Source organism: Indicator indicator, chromosome 5 (genome assembly GCF_027791375.1).
Source record: "Indicator indicator isolate 239-I01 chromosome 5, UM_Iind_1.1, whole genome shotgun sequence".
Lineage (NCBI taxonomy): Eukaryota > Metazoa > Chordata > Aves > Piciformes > Indicatoridae > Indicator > Indicator indicator.
Genome location: NC_072014.1, coordinates 9,345,959 through 9,361,937, shown reverse-complemented (window position 1 = coordinate 9,361,937; position 15,979 = coordinate 9,345,959). Strand labels below are relative to the sequence as shown.

The 15,979-nt window shown below is 41.0% G+C and overlaps 1 protein-coding gene across 6 annotated transcripts in view; it reads left to right on the top strand.

The window, feature by feature from the left end:
* The window catches only part of IKZF2 (IKAROS family zinc finger 2), a 108,349-nt gene that overhangs the window by 56,697 nt on the left and 35,673 nt on the right, over nt 1–15,979 (top strand). For 4 of the 6 annotated variants that reach the window (XM_054381490.1, XM_054381493.1, XM_054381492.1 and 1 more), the window contains 2 exons: nt 4,183–4,449; nt 13,753–13,920. In XM_054381490.1, the coding sequence (XP_054237465.1) occupies nt 4,183–4,449; nt 13,753–13,920 (435 nt within the window). The remainder of the gene's footprint in view (nt 1–4,182; nt 4,450–13,752; nt 13,921–15,979) is intronic. The other 2 variants (XM_054381495.1, XM_054381494.1) reach the window with 1 other exon arrangement.

Genomic DNA, 15,979 nt, shown 5'->3' with positions numbered 1-15,979 from the left:
AAGACAGTAAAGGTGGTTTTGCCCCTGGATCGCTCTTTTGAGGGGAAAAAAATTTCCATGACAGAGGATGAAATACTAGGAATATTTTTCTTAGGTGGATCTTCCAAATTCTGGTTTGTAGCTATGCTAATTTATGGGTGAAGGAAATATTTTGGTACTGAAAACTTGCCAAAATGCTGTTTAACAGGGAATTGCAATCTAATTAGCAGTTACGAGACATTAACAATAATTATATTCAATTTGGCCACTCAGGATAAAGTGTGATTCAGGATTAGCTGGTTGGTGCTCTGGGGGGGAAAAAAAAAAAAAAAGAAAAAAAGAAGAAAAAAAGAAGAAAAAAAGAAAAAATAAAAAGAAGACAAAAGAAAGAGGCATTGCTGTGTGATCTGGTGAATATGTGCCATTAGCTTTGTGTTCACAGGTAGAAAGTTTTGTGGCTGCTTGAATCTCTTTTCCTGTGAGGTGTTGTTCTGGACTGGAGAAAAGTGGAAGGAATTTTTATTAACTGGAGGGAAATGGTTTGACTTCAACTTCATGCTTTTGCAACGAGCTGGATTAGTTTATCCCTGTTATCTCTTTTGCTGTGATTTTTTAGGAAAAGTGCCAAAAACTTTTCTTTTTTTCCCCCATTTACTTATTTATGCTTTGTTCTGCCAAGGAATGAGAAAGCCTGCCGCTTTTAGCAAGTGTGTGAGTGAGAAAGGCAAGGGAACCCAGGGTGAAATTTGACGTGGAGACTTGTGTACAATGCAGGATAACCATAAACATCGCTTGAATATTTTGGGCTTTTTCTTTGCAGCAGAGTTCATTGTGGTCTCGGAATCTATGGCTGTAGGTGAAAACAAAGACAGGGCTGTGAAATTCTTGTAGTTTCAAAGAGTGGCTGAGAGCGTTAAAAACAAACTGGAATTTAAGCACCTGTTTGTATGCAGGCTACCACACAAGCCTAATATATACACAGGTATGATGTAAGGTAGCAGAGATGACATGATTAGCAAAGCCCTCACAATGAGCTGAGGAGATCCCTGCTGCACCAGTGCACCACTCCTTGGAGACCTGCAACTAGTCCCAGCTGAAGAAACTCTTCCTGCAGCAACAAGAACTTGCAGAGGGTTTCTGAAATTAGCAATGACAGCGCTCTGTGTGTGTATGAAGGTGAGGGAAATAAGGAGAGTAAACAGCCTGCACAGGTTTGCAGAATAGCTGGCAAATTATGAAAGATGTAACGTGAACTGCTTGGGCTTTGTGAGCTGTGCTTGTGGGAGTTCTGAGGCACTGTGAGTTTGGGACAGTTGTTGCAGCAGAGGGCTGGCTCCATTTTGTTGAGCTGTTTATCCTTTTGGGTGGAAGCCATCATTCGGCATAAAGAAATGATAGTGCAGGATGAAGTAAGTGATCTTCCAGTTTGTGAGCTCTTGCACCCAAGCTTTTATATGTGCTGAGCAGGCAGAGGTCCACAGACTTGAATATGAACTCGTGGTGCTCAGCACTTATTACAGTCAAGTGTTTATTATTTCATGTCAGAGAAATAGAGATAAAAATGTATATGCATAAGACAACACATAAGATACAAGACTTCCTATGTTTCTTGTGACTATATATAAATATACACAATTGGTATGAGGTTTTTGGGTTATTTTGTGCATTACTGTGCGAGGAGAGTGTGCAGGCTTGTGGCAGCCACCCAGGATTTTAGGTGAAGAGCACAGGACACTATTTCTGGCTGAATCCTAGCTACTTGTGTGGCCAAGTGTATTAAATCCTGCTCCTGAAGACAGCAAACCATTTATTCAGGCTTCATTCTCAGACTTGCTGAATACTCCAAAAGGCTGCTATTATTAGAGGGAACTGCCATTCCTTAGCTCTGAAAGTGGCCTGTTCATAAATCACCAACTTGTGCTTTCCACAGGGAGGTGGGACTAGAACCTCAGCTTTCTCCCTATGGGCCCATGGACTGGGCAGATCTCCCACTCTGCCAGCCCCTCCACCAAGGGTGCATCTTTCCTGGTCATGAGGCTAGGGGTTGGTGTGCCACCCACTGTACCTTGGGCTCTGCACAAATGTGAGATGGCTTCCCTTTGCTTCTCCTGCTACTGTAGTGGGCCAAGCCCAAACGTGCTCATCACGCAAAACAACCTTCTGTTACCTTTTTCTGCCTTCCTTCCCTCGTTGAGGCAATGGTGACCCCATGGAAGAAGTTACTAAGAAAACTATATCTTGACCTTGGGGGTGATTGGCAATTACATAAAGTTTAGGGTGTCTGTGTCATGGCCACCAAGAGATTGCTTTCCTCCACATATTTTCCTGTGTGTGCTATTAGTACCAGGATTAGCACTGTGGAGCAGGGAGCTGTCCCTGGGGGACTGCATTCTTCCACCACACTGGGTATAGGACTGGGTGAGGACAACCATCCTGTGCCCACACTTGGACATCAGCTTGGGCCAGGTCATGGTAAAGCTCAGTCTGTGCTGTTATTTCTTTTTGTAAACAATAAATGCATCTCTCTGACTCAAATATTTTGTACTCAAGTATTTTGTAATTACAGACTGTTTCAGTGACAGTGCTGGTGCTGACATTAGTCTGCTGTGATCGGATCTGGCCGTGTCCTTGCTCTCGATGTGCTTTGCTGTAATAGTATTTTCATTCCTTAGCTTCCATTAGTGCCTTGATGAATAGTGGAAGATGTGTTTCAACAATTTTATGATTAAAAAGCAGAATCATACCGTTGTTTGGTCTCAGGTGTCTTTCCCCCATTCATTGTGCTTTACCAAGGAATAACAGCAGTGACTTAGAGTTGCAACATCAACGTCAGTCTCTGAATCTTGTGTTTTCTTTAACTGTAAATTGTAGGGAAGGTGGAGAAAGGCAGATGGAGGAGGAAGTTGAAGTAGTAGAGTTTGTTCGTTTCCAGGCTGACTGTTTGAAACTGAGATGCCTCACAGTGGTCAGACACATTTACTCCTGTTTTGTTGGGTTCAGACAGGGCCCTGTGGGCAGCTGCTCTGGAGCACACCAGGCCAGGGTTTGGACATTGACTATGCCCAAAGCATGCTTTTGCTCTTCAGGTCCTCTGCTGTTACTGGCACTCATGCTAATGGCCTTAGTACAGAGGTCAAAGACTGCTTAGATATGAAGGCTGAATCACCTCTTTTTTAAACCCCTCAGCAGGATCAAGGCTTAGGGAAGCAGACACGTGGGCTTGCCTTCTGGCTGACAGTGTGGATGGAGAGTGTGACTCTGGGACAGGCCTTTCAGCAGTTTTGACCCTTCAATGAGGCACTGAAATGGGGCTATCTGGTGATTATTCCACCTGCACTGACACCTCGATGTGAAAAAGCCCAATGCATTAATTTTCTTGAAAGCTTTGCTGATCCTAAGAGCCCTTGATAATTAGAGGTAGTTTGTCCCGTGATGTGGGGATCACAAAAATCAGTGGTGAGCCCATACATCTAACCAGGTAGATATAAAAGATTTTCAGCTGCACTTCCTTCGCTTGCAGATCAAATGAGCCAGCAGCATAGGCCTTGCTTCAGACCTGTTTGCCTTGGCACTGCCCTGTTTACCTGTATCAGAAGATGGTAGCAAAAAAGCAGTGGACAGTCATCCAAAGACTGGTCTCTCCCCTGTCAAGAAACCTGCTCATGCAGGCAGGGTGATTTGGAGGTTACTGACACAGTCCACAAGCCCACCTTCACCAGGTCCCTGTGTTTTGAACAATCCTGTCTGCAGAGTGCTTCTTTCTGTGAGCTGTGGCAGTTCAGTGCCCTCTCTTTGGAAACCCTGTGTCTTGGTGCATCAGATACCTGGAAGAAGCAGCTGTGGCTGTAGACTTTGCTCTTGTGTTTCGGGCTCCTTGAAAGGCAGGAAGCTCCTGTGTTTCAAGTTGAGGAGCAGGAGGTCAGCTCTTAAGCCTGCTGCTTTTGGTAGGTCTCTGGATCACACCATGCCTTAGTTTCTAAATGTAAAATAGGGATAGAAATTAGAAATGTAAGAAAAAAAGCCTTGAAAAAATATATGATTATTAATTGTGTTGCCATCACCATCATGAGGCCTTCATGTTGGTTTGAGCTTCAAGGCTATGCTTTAATATTGATAATAGTAGAAAACTACAATTAAATTAGCTATTGGGAACACAGAAAAATATAAGTTTTTAATTTTTATTTTATTTTATTTTTATTTCAGCAAATTCAGTAAAGCTAGAAATGCAAAGTGATGAGGAATGTGACAGGAAGCTCCTGAGTCAGGAAGATGAGATCAGGGCTCATGATGAAGGAAGCAGCCTGGAAGAGCCCCTCGCTGAGAGTAACGAGATGGTGGATAACAGAAAGATCCAGGAGCTATCAAGCGAGGGAGGAATCCGGCTTCCGAATGGTAAACTGAAATGTGACGTCTGTGGCATGGTTTGCATTGGGCCCAATGTGCTAATGGTACATAAGAGGAGCCACACTGGTAAGCAGCTGAAAGAAATCCGATGCCTGCCTGTGGCATCTGATGTTGATATGACCTGACAACTCTTTTTTCTTTCCTTTTCATTCATGGGGTAGCAGGGGGCTGGGAGGGGAGAGATGGGCTTCGTTGTTTTGGTTCTTTCCTTCTCCCCAGATTCTTGCGAGGCTGTTTCTGGCAAGCATGATGCTTCCTTCGGTTTCCAGTCTTTGATTCTTAAAAATGTCACAAAAGTCTGAAACTTGTCTTGACCAGGGGAAAGGTGGTGAGAGTCATTCTTTGGCATGGGGGTATGTGTGTGTCAGTGTGTGTGCATGTGCAAGGCTTTCAAGTCTTTAAGGTGAGGCTTAAATAGTCTTCCCCTGGAGGTGCTCACAGCTTGACAACACCAATAGCTTCCTGAGGGTCTCACACTTCATTTGCAAGTGGCTGGGCAAACACAGAACTAACAAGCCCCACACTAGGCACTGGTGATCCTGATACCAGGGTGGGCTAGCAGGCAGATGAACAACAGCTCCATCAGGGAAGTCTCACCTAAACAGCCCTTGTGGGCTAGTGCTTGGCTTCAGCTTCTGCTCACCATTCACATTATTTTTGCAGCACCTTTCAATGCTTGCATTTTCCTCTCTTTTTTTTTTCTTTTTTTTTTTTAATTGCTACTACTACTGTTTAGAGATGAAAGCAGACTACTAGGATGTGAGAGTTCAAGAAGCAGACAAGACCCTTGCAATATACTGTGGGTTTTGGGGACCTGAAAGATGAGGCCTTGAGTTCAAAACAGGGAATTTCAGGAGAGTTTGAGCTAATCTGACAAACTGGGGTAACCAAGAGACTGGTCATCACCCCTACTACTTTTCAGGTGGGAATGAGGGTACACTATAAAAGTACAGATGGCCAGAAGACAATGCTCTCCAGTCTTACAGAGAGCCTTTGATTCCAAAAAGCACTTAAGCTTGTGCTTAACTTTTGTGAGATTTAAGCACATATAAGTCACCCAAAGTGCTACAATATATGCTTAAGGTATGCATTTAAATCTTTCTGGGTTTTGGGCTGGAGCCTCAGTGGGTGTTTGTTCATATTTTTGGGGCAAAAGGAAAGATACTTTGGTTTTTATCTTTCGCTGTTATTATTTATGGGGTGAGAGACTAACACTGGCTGAGATATCTGTTAAGATAAGAAGAGTGGGGGTTCAAGGTAAAGTAAGAAAGACTTTATGTAACTCCTTTGTAAACCTGATAGTTTGCAGTCAAGTGGTGTGTTCTTGGTGAGAAAAAAAATCAATAGAATTTCTGTAGAGAGGAATAATAAATATATATTACATAGTTAATGCCCTGTATATAATCAGTATTGATAATAACTTAACATAAATGTATAATGCAAAGCATTGCAGTATTGTTTATGGTGCAGTCATGATTTTAGACAGCAGTTATGACAAGGGAAAAGCATTAGCTGGAGAACCAAAATGTTGAGTAACAATTTGACTTGCTCTTAAGAGGGAAGGGAAAGAGAATAGAGAATGTAACAGACTGAGTCCCCAGCTTTCAACCTCCCTAAAATTGTCATTGGCTCTTGCACATCTCTGAGCATATGTATTGTAGGTGCATCACAGTCCACGTATTTGAACTTGAGCAGCTAATTTAGACCTGTTAAATTTAGATGTAGGTACTTAATTAAACGGTCAGCATTTTTTGAGATACTGAACAGCTAGCCCATCTTTTGAATATGGACAAGCTGCCCTTTTTCACGTTGTAGAAGGCATGCAAATCCAACAGAATCAAATCTCAGCTGCGTGCAGGCAAGATGCTGTATGCGGGTGCCAGGGTAGGAATTGCATAACTGGTAGCTTTTTCCTTCAGGCTACTGCTTGTTCCTTGTAGAACTATGACTCTCTTCCAATCTGAGCAGAGAAGCTGTGATGTATTGCTCCATACAGATGATTTCAAGCATATCAAAATGGCATTCCTTTTAATGTGCAGCTTGATGCTCTCCTCTCAGTAAACCAGTTGGCAAATTTTGTGGGGGATTTATTTTTCCCCCCACTTTGTTTGTTTGTTTTTTAATGCATGCTGCTACTTCACTGTCCACAGCAGAAGGAGAAGTTTGCTTCGATTTCCACATCCTTGATTTTAAGGAGTATTTTTAACATGCTGGTATCTGTCTTTTAAGCTGCACTATTTTAAAATATATTGCCACTTCCTCGGCAGCTGGGAGTGATGGGCTGGTCCCAGCTATGGAATGAGCCCCGACTTGTGGGTAGTCTGGTTTTGCAGCCCAAGGGAGAATGGTGGAGGGAAGGGAGGTCATCCCTAGTGAGTGAAAATGGATGATATTCTTTATCAACTCATGTAACTGGTATGTAATCTTTACCTCTCAAAGTCCATTTAAGTGTTTTTTGGGAGCTGAATCCTGCCTTGCTCTCCTCTTTATCGGTACACAACCAAAGCGTGATTGTTTAGATTGGCAGAAACCGAAGTCCTTTCTCCTTCCCAAAAAAACTGTCAGCATTCTGTGTAAATCACACAAAATGCTGTGGTCCATAGTAGAGGCTGTAATTAGTATGTATGCTGGGATGAGAGTGTGGCTTTCCTTACAGCAGGGACCCAGGCTTTGCAAGAAACAGTGCCCTATGGCATTGGCTGCATTAGGCACATCGAGGGGCACAGTTTTCACCAGCTGTTATTCATCTGTCCCCAAAGAGCGGTTGTCTTCCCTGACACACTATGGTAGTCCCATTAAACAGATATAGGGACGGGGAAAATAATCTGTGCTACAGATAAACTTAGTGTTCCATATCGCATCCTTATGTACTGGAGCATCATTTCCTCTGATGCTTGCTGTTACCCCTTTCCCATGATAGACCAAGCTGGGGATTTCCCGTTCATCTTCTGGATCCACATGTGCATGAGGATGCAAGATTTCTCTGAAACACTGAAAATTCAGGTGAAACATTTTGGTAATCTGCATGGGTATCAAGAGAAATCCTTTCTATTTATTTGTCATTGTTGACAGAAAAAAAATAAAGCACTCAGTGTGGGAATTAAGCATGATGCAGTCCCTACTTTAGTGAGCGGGGTATCCCCCTTCACCCTCCCTCACATGCCATGTCCTCATGTCAAAAAAATAGCATGCCAACTTTGATTTGTTTTCCTTCTTTCCCGTACTAGTTTCTTTTGGTCCAAATTTCATATTCCGCAGCATATGCCCCAAATTGTGGCATCTTTATCAGAGTTTTTTGTTACTGCAGAACATGACTGGTCACATAATATTGCCACTGGATACTCCAGGGGTTTGTGCCTGGGGTTGCTGAGGAAAGGGGAGAGGAAGAAGATAAGGGCAGTAATCCAATTTGTCTGAGGTGATGAAAAGGAACTCCAGTGATTTCTTACCTCTTTAAGCTTTCTGCTAGTGGGCCTGAATTATAATTGTCTTGCTCCTAATTTTTGGTGAAGCAGAAACCATTTGGTGGTATATCTGTGCTGCTGCATCTGTGATCTGTGAGGTTGCGTGTTTTTCTCTACTGCAACACTCAGTCCTTCAGGTTACTGCTGGGTTCTGAAACAGGGTGTGTTTTTGGTTTTGTTTTTGTTTGGGGTTTGTTGGGTTTTTTTTTGGTAAGGGAGGATTCTTATCATAGCCTCATAGAATGCTATGAGTTGGAAGGGACTGCTAGAGATCATTGATCATCATCGTTATTTTAAGAACAGCCAGAGGTTAAATGCTTTCCCTGTGTTGACGCAGTGAGACAGTGGCAGAGCACAGCCAGGTTGCCAGGTACAGGTCATGATGGCAGTGAGGATAGTTGTGCCTCACACTCTCTTTGGGCTGCTCATAGGTTATTTATAGACTTTTTGGGGTGGTAACTACAGGAGGGTCTCAAATCTTTCCTTACTTACACGTGTGTGCTTTAGTACCATGAAGTCAGTGAAATGAGATACGTTATGTGCCCATGAGGAAAATCTTCAAAGTTCTGCTTTAAGGTCAATAGCATTTTAATTGAACGTATGCAGTACTGGAACTCTGAATAACTTTTTTTTTAATTGTTGTGCAGAGTTCAAGTTTTTGGGATGCAATTAATAAATGAGGAAAAACCCAATCATGCCCTTCACTATTCAAGACTTTTATGCCGAAAGCAACTAAACAGGGGCAGATTTTTTTAAATGATCATATTAATATATTACCTTTAACTCCATTGGACTTGCCTGTCTTATTCTTCTAATAGAAAGATTTTGTTTGTTTAAGTTTTAATTTTCAGCTTCTTACAAATTGAATCAATTTGACATTGAATCAAAAACTGTAGGGCCTAATTTCTAGAAATTATGTTCCTAAATCTAACTTTTCCAAAAGTCCAATTTTCTACTTAAGTAAATGGATCAGGAGCTTAGATTTACTTTTTTTAAAAATCCCACTCTGTATAAGGAGGTATTTTACTCACAGTGCTCTTCTGATATTTTTGCCAGTTCACTTAAAGGATTTTTCTGTATAAAGAATTTGATCATAAATTTGTGTACAGAGGATTTGCCAGGAATTTTTTCACGAGAGATTTGTCACTGCTGTTCTATGATAAACTGCCTTATCTGGAAGCAGGTTTTCCCTGATTTCAAGTGATGTGCAGCCCCTTAAGTGAATCTGATAGAAAAGTAAGTTAGGTGTACAGCTTAGAGAGTCCCCCTAATAATAAATACAAAAATGGAGCAAAGCCTGCTGCTCTGTGTCTCGCTTGAGTAAAGGCAGGTGGCAACTCCCTACCTGTCAGTGTGTCAGTAGCACAGCTCCTGGAACAGAGTAGTTGCAGCATGTGGTAAATCAGAAGAAATGTTTCATTTTAACTGAATATTAACAAAAACCCTACCACAGAGAAGAGAAAAAATCAATATTATTAGTATGAGCAAATATCTTGATGGCAGTATGGGCACAGTAACTTTGCATTTAGAGGTTAAAAAAAAAATCCTATTTGAGAAGTACCAAAGCTATCCTTCGGATATCAAAAGGCTGAGATCCTAGGCATACAGGACAGATGTTAAATATAGTCCTCCTGTACTTGGTTCTTATATGTAAAAGGACCTTATCTTGGCTTTCTTTTTTATTGCAAAGAGACTTCAAAACCAGCGGTTTTTCAAATAACGGTAATTAAAACATCAGCAGGAAGAAACTCAAGCGCCACTGTAGAAATGATCAGGCCTTGCTGTTAATGGGAACTCATGAATTATCTAATCTAGTTGTTCCCCCTGATTTCAAAGGGACTAAAGTTACCAGCCAAAGGTTATGAAAATATGAGTCTCCTTCGTTGCAAGGTCTGCAGGCTCCTTGTCCCCAGTCAAATTTCTGTTTTGCACCAGTATGAAATTCGAAGAAGGATAACTCATAGTGAAACTCCTGTGAAGCGCTTCCGTGCTAAGGTGGGAAAGGAGAGCTATTGTGCAGGGAAGCTTCCAATTAAGCAGAAAGAGGAGTCGGTTTACTTTTTAGAATAATACTTGACATATACATGGTAAAATATGCAAGCTATCATTAGGAAGTTAAATCACTTCATTTACCTGGTTTCAGTTTGTGTCAGCTAGACAGCATTTGTAGCTTGTGCTATGAAGTTTCCAGCCAGCTGCCGTGTATTAAATATATTTATGAAAGGACCATGTCTTGCTAATAGCCCTGATTCTGTTAGCCCACTTCACCTTTCATCTCAGAATTTGTTTACACAACAGCAAGTTAACGTGTGTACTTTAGATACTGATGTAGCTAAAGAGCAGTAATATTTCATTATTATTTTTCCTGGAGGAGACATAGCTGTAATGAAGGCATGTTAAACAATGAACTGTGAAGTTTCAGCAGTATTTTACTGTAATTTAGAGGTAAATATTTGAAATCATACCTTTGAATTATTACTTTATCTAACTGTTAAATGATTAAACCCCATGGATTTATGTATTTGTTAACCTAATTATCAGGGCGGTTTCCTGGCACAGGCCCCTCTTTCTAAGCCTTTAGGGAAGGTAATACTTTGCAGCTCTGATTTACCTTGCCTTGTCCATTCCCTGTGCTGGAGAAATGGGGTTTTTAGGCATTCTTGGTTTTGTCTGGCTTTAGATCTTAAATCTGGAGTTGAAAAGAAACATCTTTTTTGTTTGGTTAGCTCTTCCTCCCCCTCTACCTACTCGGAAAGTCTTTTTTTTTTTTTTTTTTAAATCACTAAGGTTTGAGGTTTTTCTGCCCTGGTTTAGCTCTGAAATAGAGAAAAGGTTTAATACTTAAACTAAACTAAAAATATTTTGCAGTTACGTTGCAGTCACATAGTTTCCAATGATTGAAAGCCAAAAGCTTGCCTAGTTACCTTTCTTACAAGGAGTTCTTATTTTAATAAATCAGTGTAAATAGAGAAACTCGAATGGTAAATGCATAGCTGTAAATGGTGGAAAATACACCATGTTTATAATTGTCCTTACCCCCTAGTAGCTGTGTATGCCACTTGTTTCATAGGTCAGTAGTTTCTGGTACATCTGTGCTGACATCACCCCCAAAGACAGGAAAATAGAGACTGTCATGTTGAAAAGAAATGTGTTTAAAGACTTTTCATGAGTGGATGTTTAATTTGAAGTGTGATTAATTTCAGCCCATGGGTAAAAACTTTTAGTTTTCACAGAAGAGTAAGGAAAGGAGGAGGGTGCCAAGATTTTTATTAGGAAATAATAATGCTGGAGAGTTGCTTACAAACCCACTAGGAAAAGACATCAGGAGAAATAACTGGAAAACAGTCTTCTTAAGACACTGAAGTGATAAAGAGGCCATTTTGTCAGTATCTGGAGTGGGCATCAGACAGTACAGTTCTTAGAAAACCAGCAAAATCTTCTTACAGTTCAGTCTTTACAGTTTTTGTGCAGCCTTCTGTTCAATAATGGTCTCTCAGATTAGCTCTGCTAAATGTAAAAAACTGCTAATCAATAGCACAAAGGTGTGACTAAAATTAAGTCATCCCACAAGACTGCAGCTTAAACAAGGAGCAAGAATCCAATGATTGGACAAAAGTATAACAGATCAAAGCAATGATTTACCCAGAATTAAGCCAGCAGGAAAAATGAATTCATGCTGGCTTTAAATAGGTACCAAGGTCATTTAAGGTAAAATGTGCTATTGTAGCAGGTTCTGTCTGTTGCAAGAGAGGATCAGACTATGGGTGACTTTGTAGTGAGTATTTTCATGATGTCTTTGCCACTGAACACAGTGACTATCTGAAGTCCTGACCAAAGGCTTCCAGCATCTCTTAACGTGCCAGTTTATCAAGGAATCATACTTGCTCGTATGTGGTCTCCAAAATATTCATGATAAGTGGATGATGTAGCAGGGAAAACATATTAACTGTTTTACATATAGCAGGAGTAAAAGGAAAGATTTCAAACTTGGTAAGAAACTCTCTATCTTAATATTGTCATCATGAAACCCACGTAATCATTCCTGAATGCTGAGAAACATGTCAGAGGAAGGGGTTTTGCCTATTTTCTCAGACAATGAAAGCAAAACAGAAAAGAAAAAAAAGAAACAATACACCACCATATATTTTTCGACTGCAGTCTCTTTACATACCTGTGTTATGGACGTTTTGAAATGATATAAATTAAGATAATGGTTAATCAGAACCTTTAAGTATAGTGTGGGAGTTTGAAAGGGAAACCACAAACCCTTTATCAATTCCAATGAGCTTGTTTTCAGTGTATTTGAAGAAGAGCTTTATGCTCTGATTTTTACTTTTATTTTTTAATCATTTACTCTATAACGTTTTTTGGCAAGGCTGTAGGAACCTTCGTATCTTCTCCAGTGCATCTGCAGTAATTTCAGGTGTTATTTCCAGCTCACGCACAGAAAGTGAAGTTGCAGTTGTTTGGCATCCGTATGGCACGTTTGCCTTCCGATGCCCTCCTGGCAGGGTTGTAATGCTGACAGGTGATTTAAACCACTGGAGCAAGAATTGCTCGTGGACATCTTTAAGAGCGCACATCCTCTCTCTCTCCATTTGAATCTGCGGATGTATCTTGGGCTTTACACTAGACACGTTTGATAAAAACATAGCATTCATTTTGTCTAGCAAGAGAGTAATCTCTTTACAGCAATTGAGAGAGAGGCTTTGGAAAGATGTGACAGATCACAGAACGTGTTTTGTTTTTCACAAGATCTGTCCTTCAGGCCAGTGAATTCAACCTCACAAACTCCCACTAGGATTTTACCAAGGCTCCGTAATAGGTGATGCATGGAAAAAATGAATGAGTTTGCTTACATCTGAAACCTGATGTTCAAGACCTTGTTGAACTGGGGCCCTACTTGTTGAAAACATTTCAGCATCTAAAGCCCAGCCACAGCAAAGTGCTTAAGCAAGTGGCCAGTGCAAGTATATGCCTGTGCCCTATCGATTCGCACAGTGGGACAAAAGCTGACTGGCTGCCCAAGAATGCTGGAGCACACTGGGAGTCACCAACAGATGTTGACATAGACTGTACTTTTGATAATATTTCACAAAAGTTGTGTTAGTTTGTCAGGGATTTTCCTCTAAATAGTAATAATACTTTTCTAAAGGGATGTTTGTTTTTATGGATCCATTCCTCACTATCCAAGGCAAATATAAGGGATTAACATCAAAATAAGTTTTGGATGTTTGTGTGTGAATGCATGGGATGAATGGAGAGGGCAAGGTGTGGAGTTTCTGTTATTTTGCAATTTTCAATTTTTTTTCTTCCATCAAACAAGTCTTTTCAATTAGTTTTACTTAGAGCACAGATTTGCTTATTTCAGAGTTTCATGGTGTAGGATTATTCTCAGTGTTTGCTGATCTTCACTTGCATCAATTCTCTTCATATCACTCTAGCAATGCAAAGCAGCCTTTCAAAAAGGATTTCAGTAAAAGCATAATGTAAGCAAAAGATCTGGTTTGAAGCAAAGGCCTTAACACCTGTCCAAGTCCAATTGTTATGGTTCCAAACTACTTACGTACATTGGACCTATACTGAAACTAAGCGCAAAACCATAGCGATAAATACTATTAAAGCCACCTTTATGGGTCTAGACTTGGAGCAGAGCACACGAAACCTCTGAGGTGGAGAACTTTGAGAAAATCAGGCTGCATTAATCACCTCAAAGTAAAAGTATCGAATCACCGTTGGAGGCTTTCACCATTGTGCAAAAGAAACAGCCTTTGACTTGCAAGTGTCTTTTGATAATCGTAATGGCAGACTATGTAAGATGCTACTGTTACAGAGTGTGGGGTCATGGGCACCATGCATCTCATGATGTTTCTTGACAGCTCTTTCCCTGTTATTTCCCTTTCAGGTGAACGCCCCTTCCACTGTAACCAATGTGGAGCTTCTTTTACCCAGAAGGGCAACCTGCTGAGACACATCAAGCTGCACTCTGGAGAGAAGCCGTTTAAATGTCCCTTTTGCAGCTACGCCTGCCGACGGAGGGACGCCCTCACAGGACACCTCAGGACGCACTCTGGTGAGCCTGCCTTGGCTTCTCTTCCCTCTTGGGTTTTTCCCTGTGACATTACTGCTCAGGTGAAGCAGGCAGTGAAAATAACTGTGTTCCTGGTGGCTCTGGGTCTGTATCATCCTCTTCAGATAGCGCAGCTCTCAAGTTTGGGAAAGTCTTGATGTGAATCAGAGAAGCTGTGGTTCAGCCACACCTCTCCTTTTGTGTAACTGAGTTCCTCTGCTGATACTATCACATTTCCCTTTGAATGTCTCCATGGGTGTATCCAAGCTTTGCTGGCAGATTGTTTTTGACACTCTAGGCCCCAAAGTGGCTGTGAAATTCCGAAGATGGCAAAGAATAACTCTGTGCCCTTGGAAGCCTGCTTTGCAGTTCATACCCATTTCTTCATCTAGTAAATGCCATATGCTGGTGGAATTTATATATGTTCATCTTTCCAAAACCTCCTAATTGCATTTCTGATTCAGTTACATCTTGCTGTAAAGACCTAATTGATGACAGCCACAGCACTCACGCTAGAGCAGAAGGTTGTGAAAAGAGATTGAATTTGTCTTGCCTTGCTACTTAATAGTATCTATGTCAAGTCTACTTGATACAGTTTCTTGATGTGTTCTGAAATACCCCATCACATAACTGCATGTTAGTAGTCACATCGGGAGCCCTGATGATGAAGATCAGATATGTTTCTAGTCCCTGTATGCTGCAGTAAGTGGCCACATTCTGCCCACTTACTCATCTGTGTAGGACTCTTGAGTAAGATCTTAACTTGCTGCATTTTTTATCTCTGATGATGTTCAACTTTTGTGTCCAGGCCGTTTATAGGAGACTGTGTTTTTCATTGTTGAATGAGCAGAGATAATTGGACTGGTTACAAGTGACAGCATTACAGATGAACTTTTCTGAGGTGTTAGCAAATGTGTGACCACTGAAACACAGTAGCTGAAATGCAGCTGCAGACAGAAAAACTCCGCATGTGAAAATGTTATCTTGGAGCTTCCCTTATATGTGTTTCTTCTACAGAGTCAGCCTTGCTTCAGTATGGGTTTCTGTTTTGTGAGCATTAGCTTGGTCTCAGGATACAGAGTTGCCTTGACATTTCCAAGATTCAGAAAGGATAAGCTAGTATGCTTCTCCAGGTAGAGTTTGGAGTACACACGAGGCTGTGTGCATGCAAGCATACCGCTTCCAAGGGAGGGCAAATGTGGGACTAGGCTGAGAGAGAATTGCTTAAGAGTTGTCAGATGAGAGGTTTGATCTGAAAGTCAGAGGAGAAAATATCTGCAGAACTGTGAGGTGCAATTTTCACACATCTGACCGTAACTGTAATTTCAACTTGAAATTTAGTAAAAAATAAAACGTCATAAAAATATTCACAATTAAAATAAAAAGGGAGTTATGAGATAAAACAGCCCACATTACAAAATGTGAACATTGTGGTTGAAGATTGTTTTTGTAATATGAATATAGATTTTGTTACCTAGATACAGCCATTGATAGAGATTGTTTTTTCTTACTGTGTGAAAAGTATATGGCTGATGTTTCAGCTTTTTTGCATGAAGATGAAAGGTAAAGGTGTGGGATTTTCAGAAGGCTTGTAAGCTAGTTAGGCACACGAGTTTCCCTGGACCTCTGTCCCTAACTGACTTAGCTGTGTTCAGCTGTGCTCAGATTGTAATTTTGCTTTTTGTTTTCAGTAAAGTGTCACCTCTCTAAGTAGTCAGCCAAAACGGTTTTCAGCAGAGGGCCAGCAGGCAGACGAGTGCTCCCACAATACTCTCCAAGGCAATTCTTAGAGTAGCACTCACAGATAAAGAATTAAAACCTGGAATATTGCCCTAAAACCTGGTACCCACCTACAAGAAGGTGAAATTGCAATCTGAAAGTTGGCATGGTTGTTAAGTTGTCCTTGTGTCATATAGGCAGACATGGCTGGTTTATGCATACATACATGGACCGGGTTCACAGAGAAGATTGGTAGATGTTCCATAGAGATCTTAAACAGTTTCATATCAGTGTACTATACGAACACTTTCTGCTTTAATAAAGCACACATCAAAGTCTGTAA